Genomic DNA, 19,025 nt, shown 5'->3' on the forward strand with positions numbered 1-19,025 from the left:
ATGGGCGTCATATAGCCACAGCTGGTTGCCCTTGGCTCCGTGACAGGGGTACAACACCACATCGTGTCCAGAGTAGTCCAGACACGTCTCGTCACGTCGAATCTCGCCGTTCTTCGAGTACATCCAGTACTGAAATATGCATTAACAACTTATTACAAAGAGCCCTTGTTAATTATAAAATTGTTCAATATTTGTACACATATAACTTCAAAATTTACAATGTTTTTGAACTTGATATATTTTTTATAAATATATAAAATAAAAGCCAATCAATGCCAATATTGTAAATGAAATGTATAATCCAAAATATATGAACAACCGAATTGATAACCATCTTATGATTTCGGTTAAAAACATAGTTATTTATAATAAACTTATGGATAAATATAATAGTTTGTTATTTGGGACCAAGCTTTCATAAAGTAATTAGTGTCCATATAATACAATATTTAAAATTAAAATTACTGGATATGGTACCCGATAGCCCAATAACCCAAAACCACAAAGTATCATAAAACAGAAAACATAAAAACAAAAGTTTACAATCATTAAAAAATAAACAGGGTCAGTTAAACATGAGTTATAAATAAAAGGCGTTAGGGATATAAAAAAACTTATGTACTAGATAACCAGTTAACACTAATGATAATGTCACACAAAAGATGAACATTTGAACAACCAAATTAGGTACATAAACCCGGAATCGTTTATTTCTTAAGTGAACAATCATCTGTGCAAACTGGCGTTAAAAGTTATAATTTACCTCGCGGCAGTACCAAAATTGGAAGAGTAAACATACTTTATAATCCGTTTTCTAATCTACAACTCCATTTCACCCCTCAAAAGATCGTAAAGGGTAAATGCAGGCTCAAATTCAAACACAGTTGGATCACTTTGGTAAATTAAAAATTTACTTACGACATCTACTGTGTTACATACTAAAAAAATATTAACATAATCCGTTGCAAATTTTATCGCATTAGTACAGCAAAAAATATGAATGAAAATATGCAAAACATATGCGTGCCATATGGAGCATGAAATTCGTGACACGCAAACGCTTTGGCGATTAGTAGTAACCGTACAATGCATTATTGTGTTATTTAGGTTTGATTTTAAAGCTGCTAGAACAACCACTTACCAACATGAAGATGAGCACCAACACCAACTACAAAATAAAGCAAAAGCGGTAGGTGTGAATAATTTGGCGGCCTTCGACAAACCTGATTTCCGTATTCCCCGTGGCATGGCCAAACGTTGACAGGTTTCTTCATATCTTCGGGGCCGGCTGCCGAGTCGAGGCACATTTCCGACCCAGGGTTCGCGATCTGATGCCATCCATAAGTTATAAAAGGCGTGCCAAAAGCAAGCGTGCTGATCCAACGTCATCATTCAGAACAATGACAATTACAACAACAAAAATAAACAAAATTAAAACGAATGATGACATTAGAGTGTTGTGATAATGAAGATGAAAAACATAACTGTTATAGAATTGTCAACACAATCATTCCTCATGAGGTTCAAATATCAAAGTATGTATTATGAAAGCCCCTATCATCCCAATATAGTCCAACCCAAACAAACTCCTTGGCGCGGAGGAGTACCTGATTGCCACCAGTACCGTGGCACATGTGCACTTTGACCTTTGGCAGGTTTTCTTCTCTTTCATTCTCAGCGACAGTCACACCATCAAGGCAGATGTGTGAGAAGGCTCCGTTTCGGAACTATCAGTTGAGGCCACAAAAACAAATGCAAAAAAAGTGACTATGGGTGCAACAAGACAAAAACAACCGTGCTGTCCAACGTGCATAAAAGAGTGCAATAAAATGGAAAATTGAACGGAACCGAAACAAACATTTAAAAATTTGAACAAGAACTCCTGCAAAGTGGTACTGCCGCAATCGGTCAAATTGAATTCGACAGAAGACCTGATTTCCTCCCTGCCGGTGACACGGGTATAGTCCGACTGGCTTATGATGATCTGACTTGCGCGTCGGAGAGTCCAAACATATCTTTTTGAAGGCGACATTTCGGATCTGTATAAGTAATAATTTCGAAGAACATTTTCATTAATTTGCACTCGTTATTATGCAGAACAAATAGCGCATAAAAAAACATAATCTTCCTGATTACGATACTTGAATTTCAGAACATGATATTTCGTAATTATTTAGATATAGTAACTGAAGTGTGCAATCAAAACGTACCTCGCCGTGAGCAACAGATTCTCCAGGAATAAACAGTTCGGGGTAAATGTTCTTCAAATACCACTCGAATGATTTGCAACCTAACTTTTCTCTTAAAGCTTTACGGCCGGTAATGTCTCCGAAATCACCTTTATCGTTACCAACCCGCTGATAGTAGTACTTCGCATAATCGTCCAACCACACCTAAAACGAAACGGAAGATTTCTGTTTAAATCTAAAAGGAAGGAAAGGAAAACGTAAAGTGGTTAAGATTTATAATGTTACAAAATCCTCACCTCAGCTAATCGCACAGAATTTCTCTTGAGTACATTGACACCGGTCCGCCACTTGTACGGTGAACGTTTCCTGAATATGTGACCGACGTGCGAACACGGAACTATTTCTAGAGTTCCACCGCACATCCATGTTTTGAATGACAGCTCTAGATTTTCACCGCCCCAAATGTCGAAACCGCTATCGTAAGTCCCCAGTCGCTCAAAGAATTCCTTGTCTATAGCAAATAGACCACCAGCCATAGTCGGAGACCAGACAGGCTCCGCAGTATGTTGGTGTCTCGCTCGCTCCTTCGCAGGAACAGGGTGCCAATTGAACTGGAGATTCCAGTCGAAACCACCAACATTGACTGAAGATGAGTCTCTATAATGATACTCGAGGGTATTGTCGTCGATGACGTCAATTACGGGGCACACGACCGTACTCTTGCTACGTGCAATTCTATCTAGTAATGGTTCGAGCCATCCTGCAATGAAATAGCTGAGGTTAACGACTGCTCGTTAAGAGGGATTGGTTTTACGGTAATTATATTATTTTACCTTCAGTGCACTCGCAATGGCTGTCGAGATAGGTAAGAACGGGTGCAGTGACGTATCGGGCTCCAAGTAAACGCGCTCTGATGAGACCCTCACGTCGTGTAGCTCTGACTATCCTAACTTTTGGTAATGATGACATGTAGTCATCAAGCTGCTGCATTAGGTGAGCTGCAAAAAAAAATGACTTTTAACTTTTTAAATAATAAATACTTAAATTTTATTACCTGTGGGTACATTCTAAAGAGTTTTTTTTCTGTTGTGCAAAAAATCACTCTACTTACGCATATCAGAAAAGTCATCAACAAGAATGATTTCCTTGATCAAGTGCGCTGGCGATCGATCCAGCACCGAGTGAACGGTTCTAAGTAGCACCGACCACGCTTCGTTGTGGAAACAAATCACGACGGACGTCTGCGGTAGGTCTTTTAGGTACCTGCCCGGCACTTTGCACCTGGTCAAATAAGTATTTATTTAGAATTCTAAACACACAATCTGCATAACAGCTGATAGACACAAATAGCATACTTATTTTTCTGAGTTCGGATAGCGTTAAAGATATGGTTCAAAATTACCTCATTAATCTAGCTAGATAAAGTAAAATCATTAAATTAACTAAAGGTATCATCAACCAAACGATACTATAAAAGTATCTGTAACGTTGAAACGTTAAATAAAATTCTTATCTTTATTCCAAGTTATTATTTCCTGTTTCTCGTTGGAAATTTTTATTACAAATAGAGCTGGCTCGAGATAAGACTAGGTTACACAAAATGTACTATTTTTCACAATATAACCGATCCGGTGTTGCGTAGAAAAATTCTTGGTTAGACTGTGTATATTGTACTTTATCCAGTACAAAGCGAGTCGTTGATTCAGATAAATGCGATAAGAGAAGGTGGGACTCACGGAAATCCCTGAATCCTGTGGGTATTCGTAGGTCGTAGCTCATACAACATGTTACGGGGATTTCATATCATTTCCTTACCACTCGTCCCTGGGGTCCGGCAGCTTTCTCCTAATCGATATCAGGTCGCTAACGTATTGGTTGAAGGCGTTCTTCTTCCATCCCTCTGAGACGGCTTGCTTCGTGTCATCGCTTATATTCTTCGGCAGAACGACTGGTTTGCCAAGTTCTCCGGGAGCGTTGTCCGAGCCAGGAGCAGCGATCACGCCTAGCCCTACGAGATGTTAACTATTAAAACGAATGACCTTTTCAAGTCGCAATTATATCCCAATATAATTCATTCACTCATTTTTATTGAACCCAATCATTTTTAAAGTTGAACGAGTAGAGCTGAAGTAATGCGTCGGAAAAATGGATTAAAAAATGAATTTAGTGGTCAAAGTAATGATATTAAATTCATAATGGTTCAAATTCATAACTGGTTAGGTAAATGATAAATTACAGTATGGTAATTAATTATGGAGCATCTGCGGTTAATATGTGTAATGGCAGTGTAAATTAGTATTACAGCTGTTAGCTACAACTGTCCTCCACCAATAGATTTAAGGCATACAATCTGTTTTATAGGCACAATTAATTACACTACATCCCCGACCATAGAAAGAAATATATTACACTAACGAATGGATAATCTACAATTAAGGGTATGGGCCATGGAGTACTAAGCAAATGGATTAATCATAAGACTTATTTTTTGTTAAACATCAATACAGCCGCAGCAATTTATCAAGAGTTTGTAAGGTGGCTTCAATTTGAAGTGTCAAGCCTTAAGCACACTCCATTCGCCCACTACTCCGTGGCAAATACTAACAAACAAAGGCCTTTAAAAATTACCTTCATTTCCCGCAAGCCGACCCATCCAATCGACCCGCGTTGGTGCTGTGACGGACAAACGCACATTATCATGCAAAATGTCGAAATACAGGAAGCTACTAACAAACTCTAACATGCAGATCAATAAATAACGTGAGGGGTGTAGACTATACTAAACTTACGAAGTTTCGACCTTGAAAAGATAGGTAGGTCATATTTTTCCCTAAAATGGCTACCTATTGGAGGGCCGACGTTGGTAGTGACCTTGATAGACTGCGCAATGGGTTTTTTGATTCCTTCAATGATCGATGTCTTGAACGATCGAATGTTTTTAGTTCACATCGTGATATTCAGCCTCAAATGCAAGCAGTCGAGTAAAATAAATACTTAAGTACACAGACAGTAATAAAAATATGATAATCCCTATCTGATATTTTCTAATGATTTTCTCATTTCTGACCATATATTGAGCTGAGACTGAGTTTCGAGTGAGAAATGTTTTGACTAAGTTCATTGACACGTATTATTATCCTAGTAAGTGATATTTTATCATCCTAGTAAAATTACGTTAATGTGTTGCTTAGAAAATTACCTTTTATTATTTCCTTGAGCCTACTGGCCAAACTGGCTGGCATTTTCTTTCTTGCTGCGATGAACAAACTCATATAAAAAAATCACTGAAAGGGACAAAATAAAACGTTTGTCTTGGCACTAGAAGTCGGTGGCAAAATAAACATAAGTCGACTGACCTGCAGACACCGACTTCTAGAGCCATGTCAAACGTTTTATTTTGTTAAGTCGGTTTCTACTTTTTTGTAAAAAGTTTTTTTTTTATATATTTCAGTGTTTTAATGAAATTTTTTTATCGATTTACGATCTTCGAGAAATCGGGTAATAAAGACAAAAAAGTCCGATGAATCACTTTACTAATATATCAGTAAAGTTGTAGTGCTTTCCGAATAATCTTTGTCTCGGATAGTGTCAGTTAGTTCCGCCCGACGCCAAGAGATGTCGTTAGTAGTACCTTGTAATCATTTACTTAAAGCCTGGTGCTTAGTAATCCCCGTCACAAGGAGTTTAAGGTTCAGCACTGATTCAAGCATAGTTTTATTACAGGCTTAAGACTGAACTAACATTATGTTGTTCCTAGGGCATTGCTCTACTATCACATTGTTTTCATAAAAAGGATATGTAGATGAGAAACAAAAAAGTAATGGCAAGTCATTGTTATAATTCTCTTGGGTAAAATCCTGTTAGAAATTCAGTCTAGTATTCCGTTACGTCTATCCTCATTACCATTTGTATGGTACGTACTTGCCAAAAGACAATGCAATAGGATAGTTCTTAAGAACATAAAGACAATACGGAAAGCAATATTTATAAATGCAAGGGGCACTAATGCCGTTATAATTTAAGCTGGATGCTGTTTCAGAATCAAAATAAATACGAATAAAAAAAGAAGAATTCCGAGGTTCTTTCTTTCTGATCTCAAGGGAAACTCGATCTACAATTTTGATTTCTGTAGAAAGATTTCCTTATCGGAACATACCTAATAAAACGTACCCCCGTATCTACTTGGTATTCATCAGATTCAGATTTATTTATTGCGGTATTATCGTTAGCATTGTAAGTTAGTTTTGTGGGTGATACTGTGCAATATTTGTGTAAAGCTATCAATGTATCTGGTATTTCATTGACCACCTACACCAAGCAAGCTCATGCACTTCGAATGCATAAATAACACTCACCATCAGATAGATTATTGCCGTAAGTCTCGCTCTTCCTTTTTGTGGATGTTGGCTTCGCCATTTTCAAGGGTTTCGCCTCCGCATCATCGTATTCGATCGCTGGTGCTACGATCGCGTTCCTTGAACCGCCATTAGTGGTCAACAAGGCAACCATAAACCATATCGCTGTCAGTATGAGCACAGCCTTTAGTATCAACGTCCGCCTTCGGAAAAACATGCTGTAGTATTTCATTCTAGTCACAACTTATATCAAGATATAGACTGGATAAAGTTCTATGTTTATCTGATTAGCTCAATACATGTTTCAAAACTTGAATATTTTAAGTCTTATCTTCATTAAAATCTAGGATGTTTAAATCAAAAAATCTTCTTTATAGAATTTGAGCAATAATGTTTACACTATCTATAATCACAAAAGGGTGACTAGCATAAATAATGAGATATGTCTTCGTGTTTTACGATTGTCACAAGATATGCTTCTTCGATATGACAGTTGCACTAATGAACATTAGCTTCACATGACTTTGGTGAATGTGTTGGCTATAACTTCGCCTCAGTTTGTTTATGTTTGAACAGTTTCTTTCTCGTTTTTTGTTTCATTTCCGAGCGCTCATTGAGCATGATTTATCGTCCATATTCTTCAGCACGAGTCCTGGGAACAAAATAGTTGCTTATCAATAACACAACACGCACGCTCTATTAAGCTACGTAAATAAAATCCAAATAATTTTGATTAATGTTCTTCTCTAAGTATAGCTGTATTTATGGCAGGCGATTTTTCTCGCCAAATCCCCATCGTGGCTACTGAAAAGGTAATTGTGTGGGAAGGCCCCTTTTAGGGACTCCCTACCTCGGATATGATTAGAAAATTCGGCTTCGCGAGTTGATTGACGTCTTGTCGAAGGCGAAAGGGCTATCTCATACGGAAGATTAGGTAGTAGGGCAGCGAAATATGAAACTTACGAGTAAATATATGTAGGGAATATTTGGAAATAACACATCGCTCTTAGAAAAATACATTAATATATACCTAGCGTACAAAAGTAAATTACCCTTCACGTATTAAGAATTAAAATGAATAGGTACCGCTTTGACGCCATTCTGGGCAACATGAAAACTTAATATAGTTCACTTGACATTGACATCATGAACCATAAAACTACACGCCTAAAACTTAAATCTATTTTTAATAGCATCTAAAGTAAGATGGTCTAATAATTCTCTGGCAAAGGAGCATTAATAAACCTCGAATAGCGAAAGTTTCGCAGCCCTACGAAGAACTAAAGATGTACAATGGGGCCCTTGGTCCGTGGTATGGGGGTAGGGTGGAAGGTGGTAGTTCCACCACGGCTGATGGATTGTTCTGCTTCGTACATTATCGGGGCTAGCTGCCAGTGCCATTTTTCAAGTGGTCACACTGCTATTTTGTAGGCCAGTACGGCAACACCCGGTGTCGCTTTTAGCGTTAAAAATTACTTTGAAATAATTCTATGTCACACTCCAGTGCATTTTAAAATGTGTTTGCAATAAATTTTATAGGAAGTGATTTAAATGAAATATCAGTAGCTGTAAAATACTTGCTTTTTTATTATCAAAATATTTTCTATAACTCCCGTCCCTTTACAATAAAAGTAGTCTATAAAATTTATTACTCCTAAATAACCCAAGGCTAAAACTGGAAGAAAAATTAACTTTCAGAGTTAATTTTCCTTGAATTTTATATACTTACGTCTGATAGCCTTCGGTGAACCTAAAAAATCTAAACACAAAAACAACAATAATTTACTGTCGTTACAATTCGGCGAAAAGAAATATTTTTGGACAAGTAGATGGAGCCAATTTTATCCCATTATCCTTATTTTATTAACACAGAGAGAATTCCAATAAAAAATTCAATTGGTCTCACGGATTCAAGGAATGGAAATGAGCGTAAAGTATGGTTCCTTAGGTAATCTGACCTCAATTTCCATATTGCTGCACACACTTAACCCAAATTGTATTCAACTTTTATCTTGAACTTTTTAATTAAAGCAACGAGCTTTGCATCATATTGAAATGCTACATTACCTTGCTATCTGCGATGTTCTTGCCAATCCGTAGCTGTTTCGTATCTGAAACAATCACATAAACATTTAAACTACAAGATAAAAAGATGCGTCAGTGTCGATATATTTAAAGGGAATGTCGAAATACGAGCAATAAATTAGATAAAATCTTTACGGTCTCAAATTTAACGTAAATAGCACTAAATGGCGAAATATCCGAACATCTGAGACGTCTGCCGTAATAAATTCGAAGGAACTCCTCCCGAGGGCTTATAGCAATTTAACTGAATTGGTATAAATTCAAAATATTCACCAAGATTATTATTTTATCCGTATTCGTTTCAAATGTATTCGATTGAAATTGCATCGTGCACCTTTGATATACTGTTCAATTGCATTCCCATATTCAGATACTTTTGAGTGAGTACCCATAGTCATGCCAAATAGTTTTCCTAACATACATAGTACATCAACAATCATAAAAATATTGAAGCAACAATTAAGCCTATCAAGGTATCCAAATTGAGTATACAAGGATCTTAAATAAAAGACAAAGCGAGCAATTTCCACAAGCACATCTGTAAATTGAGCAATCGATCTGCATTACATATGGGTTGAGCGGTCTGCTGATTGCAGTCACAAGTATATCGTTTGAATACGCCGCGAACTACATAATACGACTTATTCATACGCATTGCAGATCCGTGCGACCAACTCCACTGTAAATAAAAAATACGCATTATGTTTTGGTAACGCTTGCGGCAGTCGCAATGTACGCAGCGTATTAAATATTAATAGTAGGAACATATTGCTCTTTATTTCAGTTAATTATGGCTATTTGAGTAACAGTGGATTAGCGTTTAGTTAATGTTAATATTTGCCATTTTAATTATGGAATAAATTAATTGCGAGAATTATATATTAATCCAAATCAATGAACACTTTTATTCAATTACGTACATTTATGAATCCAACAAATTATGGATGAATATTTCAATATGTTAAAATATGCAATATAAAATCAGAATTGGAATTGTGGACAGAAAATATAATATAGGAAGGTACGCAGAATAAATAATTAATGTAAAACAGAGCTCTTGCAATCGCATTAGTACGATTCAAAGTTCCAATAGAAACAAAGTAGACATTAATTAAACTTATGATTCTGTAAGTGAAATGGAATTTGTAAAACACGTCGACCGTGTTTCCCTCAATTTGTCGGGATTGCATAGAACAATTTTAATTAAATAGTTTGAAACGATGTCACAATGTAATAGTGCAGTGTTTCAACTAAGCATTCAGATTATTTTGCGAGAGTTTGCAAGCCGTTTTACTTGTGTTTAGAGCCACGGGACGAGCGGCGAACAACTTGCATCGGCATGCCAAAGTTGCCGTATTGAATAAATTGTGTATCGATAAAGTGCAACGGGCTAGTTCTTCTTTTTAACGATAAGTTTTCCCGCTTGGTGCGGACATTTTTATTACACTGTTTTAAAATTTAAAGCTAAAACTTTTGATAAAAATGAATTACTTGACACATTCATCGTTTAGAAATTATTCACAAATGAAAGATAGTATCTAAAATTGAATACTCCTTAGAGCTGTAGTTTACTGTCCTCAAATAGCACCGAGAGTTGCGTGCGCGCATCCATGACCTAAGCGAACTCCGTGGCTCCCGCCCGTCGGTCACGAGTTGTATGCAACTAGCAATTTACGTCATTACTTCATTCATCATTTCACTGTGAATGCAATCATTAATTCTGTGACCGGCTTGGGGAAATTCAATTTAAATGTGTCGTTGTGCCATACTAAAAAGATTTTGATTATAGATCTATGCTCGAGGAATATGGAGATCTATTAAACATGGTGGTTATCTCTTTTCCAATATGCTCACAGAAAATTAACCTCTATTTTCTTACCGTACGATGAGCACGAGCCTTGGAGGACATAATATGTACCTTCCCAAATCATTACAGTGTCATCAGGTAAAACACTTCTCCAATTGTTCAAGGAGGATGGATAATCACGCACTAGATGTATTTTTTTTAGACCTGAATATGCCTCTTTGATCACAATCCCACCCAAAACAAAAATGTGAAAGACTGCCAAGTTCGATAATATGGGAATGCTTCGCCTATAAAAGAAGTGAGATCTGAATAAGTACCAAGTTCCATACACATACCTCAGTTAAAAATAGTTGCTTTTTAATGATGTTACTTGGCAAGTTTTCATACACCGTTATAAACCTACTAAACGCAATGAATCAAGTATTTAATTTTCTATTAAAACTTGCCAAGTAACATCATTAAAAAGCAACTATTTTTAACTGAGGTATGTGTATGGAACTTGGTACTTATTCAGATCTCACTTCTTTTATAGGCGAAGCATTCCCATATTATCGAACTTGGCAGTCTTTCACATTTTTGTTTTGGGTGGGATTTCATTTATTTTTGTAAGGTTGTTTATTTTTATTTTTTCTTATGATGAAGTTAGTTAAAGAAATGTCTCATTTATACTATCTTTTAGATTTTTTTATATGCACTATGTTTCTTACAAAGAAATGAACTAGATTAAATAAATGGACTAGATTTACCAACTGACTGACATGACATGTTATCATATATTATGTTCGTGGATCAAAGTTACACATTCGTTATTTTCGAAAGTGATTCACACTTGGCCGTTTTCAGATTTTTACTTTACTTTGACTAAATACAAACCTTTGTACCATTCGAAGATATATTATATAAATATAGATAAATTTAGTTCGTTTTAGTTCCTTAGGGGTATAAATTTACACCGGGTATAAAACACCTTCATTATTTTGAAACCGACTCACACTTGGCCATTTTCAGATTTTTCCCTTTACCTTGACATAAAGACCTACCTCCATGCCAAATTTCAAGTCAATACGACCATTGGAAGTGGTCTAGGTTTTTGATGAGTGAGTCAGTGAATCAGTCAGTCAGTGAGTGTATAGTAAAAATAGCTATTTTCTGACGTCAATATCTCAAGACCTACAATAGGTATATTAATGAAATTTTGTATTTTAGATAAGTGAGGGGGTCTCAACAGATACTAGAAATTTGATATGCATAAATAAAATAGATTTTGAGTTACAGGGGGGTCGAATTTGGCCCGAAATGGTTCGTGTAATATAACCCACGGCCGGTGTGTCGCTTTTTTTGCTCGAACTTGGCGGACACACTGCCGTGTGTCTAGATTCACAATCCGGAGTCGAACTCTTGGATCTTGTGTCTTGTCCATTTCTTCAATTTTCGTCCACTTTCACATTTTCCACTTCAATAAGGTCATAACGAACTTTCTGACTGTATAACATTATAACTATCTCTTAAAAACACTATAGTTTTCAAAACACACAGAAAATATCCTCCACCAGATCTAGCCATCTTCGAAACGACGTTCGTTGTATACATCCAGACCAAGTTATGACACCTAATGGCATTTGAACTGTTTATTGCCAATCATACACGGCCATTAAATTAAACAGTATTTAAGAAACGAAGAAAATAAGAAATGCAATCAACTTTCTGAGAATGGTCAATTTACGACTAAAACTTGCATACTAACATTGTTTTACCTAAAAATACTCAACAAACAAAAAGTTCGGTGGGCACATAATTGTGCCAATAATGTTGTGGGAGAAAGATTAAAACGTAATCAAAATCAATGAAGCCCACGTGATTAATATATTAAGTTAACCTTTACAAAGATTCTGGGAAACTGGGATAAATTTAGAAATCAGGTATTTGGTTACTAATGATGAAGATTTTTTCCGTAGAAATGAAAATTTTGCCGTAAACGGACCTTTACGCTTAATTGATGACGCAGTCAAACAGGACAAACTCTTAAATAAAGGTAATTAATTCATTCCAGAACTTTTAGGGAAACCGATAACGCCTACATAAAAAAACTTATTGTTGGTAACAAGACAAGCAGAATAGATATTTTCGTAATAAAGATCAGTCTTGATAATAATCCAATTACTTTATCTCGAAGGAGAAAGATACATTAAAAACGTACCTACGTCAGGAGCGAAATCGGTAGATATCTCGACTAAAACGAAGATAAAACGACCTAATTTGGCAAACCCTCTCGAGGATTAATTTTCCTTTTTATCGAAGTCGATGGAACCCACTGAGTGGATGACGTGGTCCTGGACGTAGCTATTTTGAAAATTTCGAAATTTGGCTTCGAAAATTCAACGCTGTTTATTTCACGGGAATAATGACTACGAGCTGTTGTTTCTAAAACAGAAGAAAAGATTTTATTCAGGTGCTTAAAAGCGATGGAATAGACTTTGGTGCAGTTTTCGTAACACACACTCAACATTCGTTTCATCTTTACGAGGTATTAAAACTTTGGTGTCGTTCTGGCCCTCCTTACAGAGAGAGGAAAATAAAATTATGACCGATAAAATTTAACGAAAAAACTTTTTGTAATAAACGAAAAAGATATAAATAAGGTGTCTTTACTCCGCCCATAACAATTTTGATAGGAGTGACGGTGACACGTATTTCAGTGGCAACTTTTGCGAAAATGTTTTTTGTAAACTTACTTTTTATATTGGAATTGGCTCCTGAGATAAGGATAATATTAAATCCGTACCTAGGAAGCAATTTTTGAGTCGGACGTATTTCCCAGAAGCGATTATAAAAGTGCCAAAATTGTTAATAGTGACATATCATGTTAGCACGAATTTGGAACGGTTTCAGATTTGAATTCTGAATTGAAACTCTTCATTTCGAAACGGCTTTTTCCTGAAAAATGGCACTGGGATATGGAATTTTGGAACAATTACTGCATTCGAGATCCAAATTTGAGGAATGTATGGCATTGCCAAAATTGAATTGTATGCACCAGTTGGTAATAGTCTTTTTTAGGATACCATTTTTCAATGCTGCTACATCGAAGCAAATGGGACTACCTATGCTTTCTCGAATTAGTCTACACAATAAATTTCAAAGCCCCAACATATAAGAAAATCATCAAAGCAAGCACGTATAAGATTACATGCGCACCGCACAATGTGCAGGATCGACACCGGCCAGGGGTCAGTGACCTCCCCCCACTAATCCCCGCCACCCTTAGAGTCCTGCTAATGACATTTGCGAGGTTTTAAAGCTACACAACCATCAGGCCTGGGATTGCGATTAAGTGCCTTTTTTTCTATTACTGTGTATGGCATTAACATTGAATTGTTGAAGAAAACTGTACTTACAACGTGCGTTTTAGCTTTCAAAGAATTTTTTGCTTTCAATTTTTGCACCTTTTTCTTCAACTCCCTAAAAATAATGGTAGTGAACCTTATAACAAAACAATAGTAGTGATAACATGTAGGTAGTTAAAGTGAAGACAGAAATTAACAAAACTGTCTGTCTTCTACGCGGGATGAAGATTATTTAGGCTTACACCTGCCACATCGTTGCAATTTTAAACATAAATAATCCAAAAATTATATTAAAACAAATGAGCCTTTTTACCATACGTAATAATTAATGAAAGACTGCGCATAATATCGTTAAGTGCACGATAATAACAATGACACTTTGTCATTTTTGTGCAATTACTTTCCGCCAGCATTAATTATCCACATCATCCTCCGAGCCTTTTTCCCAATCATGTTGGGGTCGGCTTCCAGTCTAACCGGATTCAGCTGAGTACCAATGCTTTACAAGAAGCGACTGCCTATCTGACCTCCTCAACCCAGTTACCCGGGCAACCCGATACCCCTTGGTTAGACTGGTGTCAGACTTACTGGCTTCTGACTACCCGTAACGACTGCCAAGGATGTTCAATGACAGCCGGGACCTACAGTTTAACGTGCCATCCGAAACACAGCCAATGGTGTCTAAGATATACTTAGAAAGTACATACAGACTTAGAAAAGTTGCATTGGTACTTGCCTGACCTGGGATCGAACCCGCGCCCTCATACTTGAGAGATTGGTCCTTTACCCACTAGGCCACCACGACTTCATTAATTATCCACGAGATCATTAATTATAGAGCGCATCATCTATTTTATACGATAAAACGTAATTAGCTGGAAGCCAGTAAGTCTGACAACCGATCTTACCTAGGTGTATTGGGTTGCCCGAGTAACTAGTTTGAGGAGGTCAGAGAGGCAGTCGCTCCTTGTAAAACTCTGGTACATACTCAGGCCCAACATACTTGGGAAAAGACTAGGCAGACGATGAAACGTAATTAGCTGACTGATGACTAAGGATAGTCTTAGCTGGATTTATTATTTTGCACGTTGATTTGATCCTGGGTCATGTCAATTTAAATCGTGTTAAATACAAAAGCAGAATAAGGCAACTCAGCCTGCGGTATTTCTAGAAAATTAAGTTTATATAAAATATTCCATTAATATGACTGAAACAATTTCCATAATTAAATATGCATTTTATAATTTCAAAAGTTAATGATTACAATGAAATATTGTTAATTATAGCTTAGATAATGGATTACAAAACAATTGTTAATTGCTACTGAGTTCAAAATCAATTTGATTTGCAATTTCATTTAAATTTCTATTCATTTATTTTGCTCCACTTACGTTGATAGCCTTCAATACAATTTACATTTCTAAGTTACCTATATCAAACTAATGGAAAAATAGCACTTTTGTACTCTATAATATGGTTAATAAACATGATGATATCATTAAAACTAAAAACTAAAAGCTCGCACAAAACCACGGCAGTCGGCAGTTACCCATTAAATCATAGGAGGAACTAACACGATACGCCATACAATAAAAAACAAAGATGAGTAAAAACCCGTGAGAGATGTTTCATAAGGTATAAAGTATGAAGAATTATTGCGTGGCGTTATGAATGATGGTGAAGACGTAATGTTGGAGCTGATTTATTCACATTACCCGTACAAATCGTAAAAAATAAACAGTAAAAAGTAACATGAATTAACACATGCAATGGCATCCTAGTATGGTGTTTGACGCAATCTATTGCATGCATAGATAAGGTAGTTTGCAGCCTAATCCTACAATTCGTATTCATAAAAAAACTTACACTTTATTTTCCTGATTCCGAAAGAAAGAATTTAAAGCTAGCTCATGAAGTCTTTAAGATAGTGACTAAAGTACATTACCACGGATTCCTTCCGAGTCACAGTATTATCAACATACTCAAAATAAAAAGCTACAAAACGTTTTAAAGGAACAAGATTAAGAACAAAGAGTATTTTATCGGCACCACTAATGGTTGGCTACACAAAACATTAAGCTAGAAGTGTTACACTTCATGCGTCGGTTACAAAGTGGCACTTCTAGAAATAGACAGAGGTACCACGGAATAAAAGTAACAAAGTTGGTGCTTTTATCAAGGCAAATAGTTCACAATGTTCCAGTGTGTTTTCGTTATCTAGACTTGGTGTATTAGGTCCTAGTTTTGCACTTAAATGTACACTTTTCTTGACATTATGAGCCCTCGATAGTGTCTGGTTGAGTCTAGTGTTAGTTCGCTATGTTTATCCATTTTGCTAGATAAATTGGACTTATAGCAGTGTATTTGCGTTATATACTGAATAGAAGTGCGCTTTAACTTGTTGAAACTTTTACTAGTGTAGTGGATACCCAACACCTAGCTACTTAGCATGGAACTTGATAGATACGAGTTGAGGAAAGTTATGAATAAAATACTTTAACAAAAACTGAAGAGGCATACTCGTAAATACGAAAACAAGCATCACAAACTGTTATTTTTAATCCTGTTTTCGTAATCATAATTACGTACGAAATTACACTCATATTTTCATACACATGTTTATTTATAGGAGAATAATCCATGAGATAAACACACGCGGTGTATGTACGTTGAACGTATCATTACCAACTTTTCCCACTCGGGTGTTGTAAATTTACACCGCGAATAAAGTTCCTCATTGTTTGCCGAAAAGCGTGCGAATTCGAAAAAGTTCAAACGGTAACTGACTACTTCATTTTCGGTGGGAAAATTAATGAATGAAGTGCTCGCTTCGGTTATGAAGTGAATTTTTAACGGGTTATTTCTCTGAGAGGCTTTAAAATAATATTGGTTTCAGTTGCATACGTTGTATTATCTTTTATTTCGCTGTCTATCTATGAAGCTTATGGCTTTCCTTTGGTAGGTCCTTAACTGACAGTTCAAAACAGAGGACCCTTACATAAGGTTGATCATCGACCTAATAATATCCAAAATTTCTGTCTTATCTGTATAACATCAATTTATTGTTTTTCCTCATATCGATGTGTACATGATTTTACAGGTCAATACATTTCAATATAAATAATACACAGTTTGTTATTATTTTGTTTTGAAGTGAAACACTTACCTATTCACAAACGTTCCACAATTTGTTACACGTGAAATTATTTTCAGATCTATTGTCCGTAGTAATTTGTTGACAACGAAATGACAATAGCAGGCTATATTTAGAAAGCCTTTATAAGCGATCCATTTTATGAATAAAACATTTAAATTTTAACTATTGTGTTTGAAAAAGGTTGTGACATAGCAATTTCCCCCATTTATTCGTATTTATACAATATTTTTAAACATTTTTATTTCTTACCTATTTTAGTGTATAATGTACTTGATCCAATTTCTTTTGTATTTATAGAAATAACGTACGCTTTGAATATTTAAAATCTTTGTATTTCTCTTTACAAGCGATGAAATATAATTTTTGTTCCACAAAGGGATCATGTTTCCTTACTCTCTGTATGGGACAGGTGACACATAAAGTAAGCAATTTTAAACGTTCGAAAGCAATATCTTGAAGGCCATTAAATGAAAATATTTTATTTTTTAAGTTACTTTTGACATACTTAATTGTTAACTTCTTTTTAGCAACAAATACAAAAAAGTAAATATTTTCAGGCAAACCAACTTAACAAAATCAACTATTTAGGTATATTCACACTATTAGTGGTACATTCCTATGACAATGGGCGGGATTTTTTTACAATTTACCTAAGTTCATCATCATCGCAACCCGCGGGAAAAAAAATACATTTTATCTTTTAATTTTCTACACCTCGACGAAACCTACCTTTAATAGGGATGTTCCACTATTTATAGATATCTAAACTGCCTCGTTGGTCTAGTTGTCGCAAGTGTGGCTGCTGAGCACGAGGTCTCGGGTTCGATTCCCGAGTCGGGCCGAAATCGCTTTGTGGGTTTTAGAAGACTTTCACAAAGCAGCCCGAAGCCTGGAAGTTGGTGATTGATTCACCCGTGCATCGGAGAGCACGTAAATGTCGGTCCTGCGCCTGATCTCTTTCCGGTCGTGTCGAATTGCCGTCCCATCGGGCTATGAGATTGAAGGAATAGGGAGTGCACCTGTGTCTGCGCAAATGCTTGTGCACTATAATATGTCCTGCGCAGTTGGCTAATCTCCTTACATGAGAACAGCCGCCGTAGCCGATAATCGGCTAGGAGGACATCATAGATATTTATCTTGTGTCTAAGCTGACATTATAAAGTCACGCACATACAAACCACATGTATACTTAAATAAATGCATTCACTATAAAGGTGACTCCATACATTGCTCGCGACGTCGCGTCACTTAAATTACTTTTCTTTCGAGCGATTTTATTTGCTAACCGTCAGGATTTAGATGGGAAAATGTACTGAACAAAAACTAATAGGGGTGGTGCTTTTGTTAAATGTTTTTTGCCGGGCACTAGTTTCTTTGGGTCCAATGGTTTACGGGATAATTTTTGTTATTAGTTTTTTGCACGGTTACGTTGAAAGTTTTTTGTGTACCGTTCATAAAGTGAATAAACTTTGTTTACTTAGCTGTTATGAATGTTTTGGTAAGTTGTGATTTTGTAGATTAGACAATAACTATTTAGAGATAATTACATATGAGTCGAGATATTGAATGAACAATGTGTGAAGTATATATCAATCATGTAGAGTAATAGGCTTTAGAATTATTAATTACATTCTATTTGTCATCAGAATTCAATTATTAAAATATGATAATTATATTCATTATACAATCCTTTGTCTTTTATTTGTATTATAATCGACAGAAAGCAATACATTAAAGACGACATAGCGTTTGCCATAATACCACTTGTTCCTACGAAAGAGGGCATAAAACGTTTTACAACTAGAATAAAATCTCAGTGGCATAGCCAACGATGTAACTATCGGGGAAAGACAAGATTAAGCAAAGTAGAAACGACTTTGTCGCGTGTGGGATTTTGACTTCGAACCAGTATAAGTTTACGAACAAGTCAAGCCTTTTTATCCGGGCATGGTAACAAAGAGTGATGTTCTAGAATTTTATTAACAGCTGTTCCATATAATATGCATTTTTTTACAGAACCTTCGAATACTGATTTAATAATTCTTAATTAATATAAAAACGCCAAAAAAAAAAACTTTTATAAACGTA

General features: G+C 35.9%; 1 protein-coding gene across 4 annotated transcripts in view; it reads right to left on the reverse strand.

Annotated features, from left to right (window-relative positions):
• Nucleotides 1-19,025, reverse strand: part of LOC124637294 (putative polypeptide N-acetylgalactosaminyltransferase 9) — a 141,028-nt gene that overhangs the window by 5,793 nt on the left and 116,210 nt on the right. For 2 of the 4 annotated variants that reach the window (XM_047173649.1, XM_047173648.1), the window contains 10 exons: nucleotides 8,612-8,655; nucleotides 6,545-7,196; nucleotides 4,818-4,862; nucleotides 4,005-4,197; nucleotides 3,301-3,470; nucleotides 3,023-3,187; nucleotides 2,486-2,949; nucleotides 2,211-2,393; nucleotides 1,932-2,039; nucleotides 1-129 (listed from right to left, as the gene is read on the reverse strand). In XM_047173649.1, coding sequence (XP_047029605.1) covers nucleotides 1-129; nucleotides 1,932-2,039; nucleotides 2,211-2,393; nucleotides 2,486-2,949; nucleotides 3,023-3,187; nucleotides 3,301-3,470; nucleotides 4,005-4,197; nucleotides 4,818-4,862; nucleotides 6,545-6,776 — 1,689 coding nt within the window. In that variant the 5' untranslated portion in view covers nucleotides 6,777-7,196; nucleotides 8,612-8,655. Of the gene's footprint in view, nucleotides 130-1,223; nucleotides 1,329-1,931; nucleotides 2,040-2,210; nucleotides 2,394-2,485; nucleotides 2,950-3,022; nucleotides 3,188-3,300; nucleotides 3,471-4,004; nucleotides 4,198-4,817; nucleotides 4,863-6,544; nucleotides 7,197-8,611; nucleotides 8,656-19,025 lie in introns of all 4 variants that reach the window. The other 2 variants (XM_047173650.1, XM_047173651.1) reach the window with 2 other exon arrangements.

Source organism: Helicoverpa zea, chromosome 16 (assembly GCF_022581195.2).
Source record: "Helicoverpa zea isolate HzStark_Cry1AcR chromosome 16, ilHelZeax1.1, whole genome shotgun sequence".
Classification (NCBI taxonomy): Eukaryota; Metazoa; Arthropoda; class Insecta; order Lepidoptera; family Noctuidae; genus Helicoverpa; species Helicoverpa zea.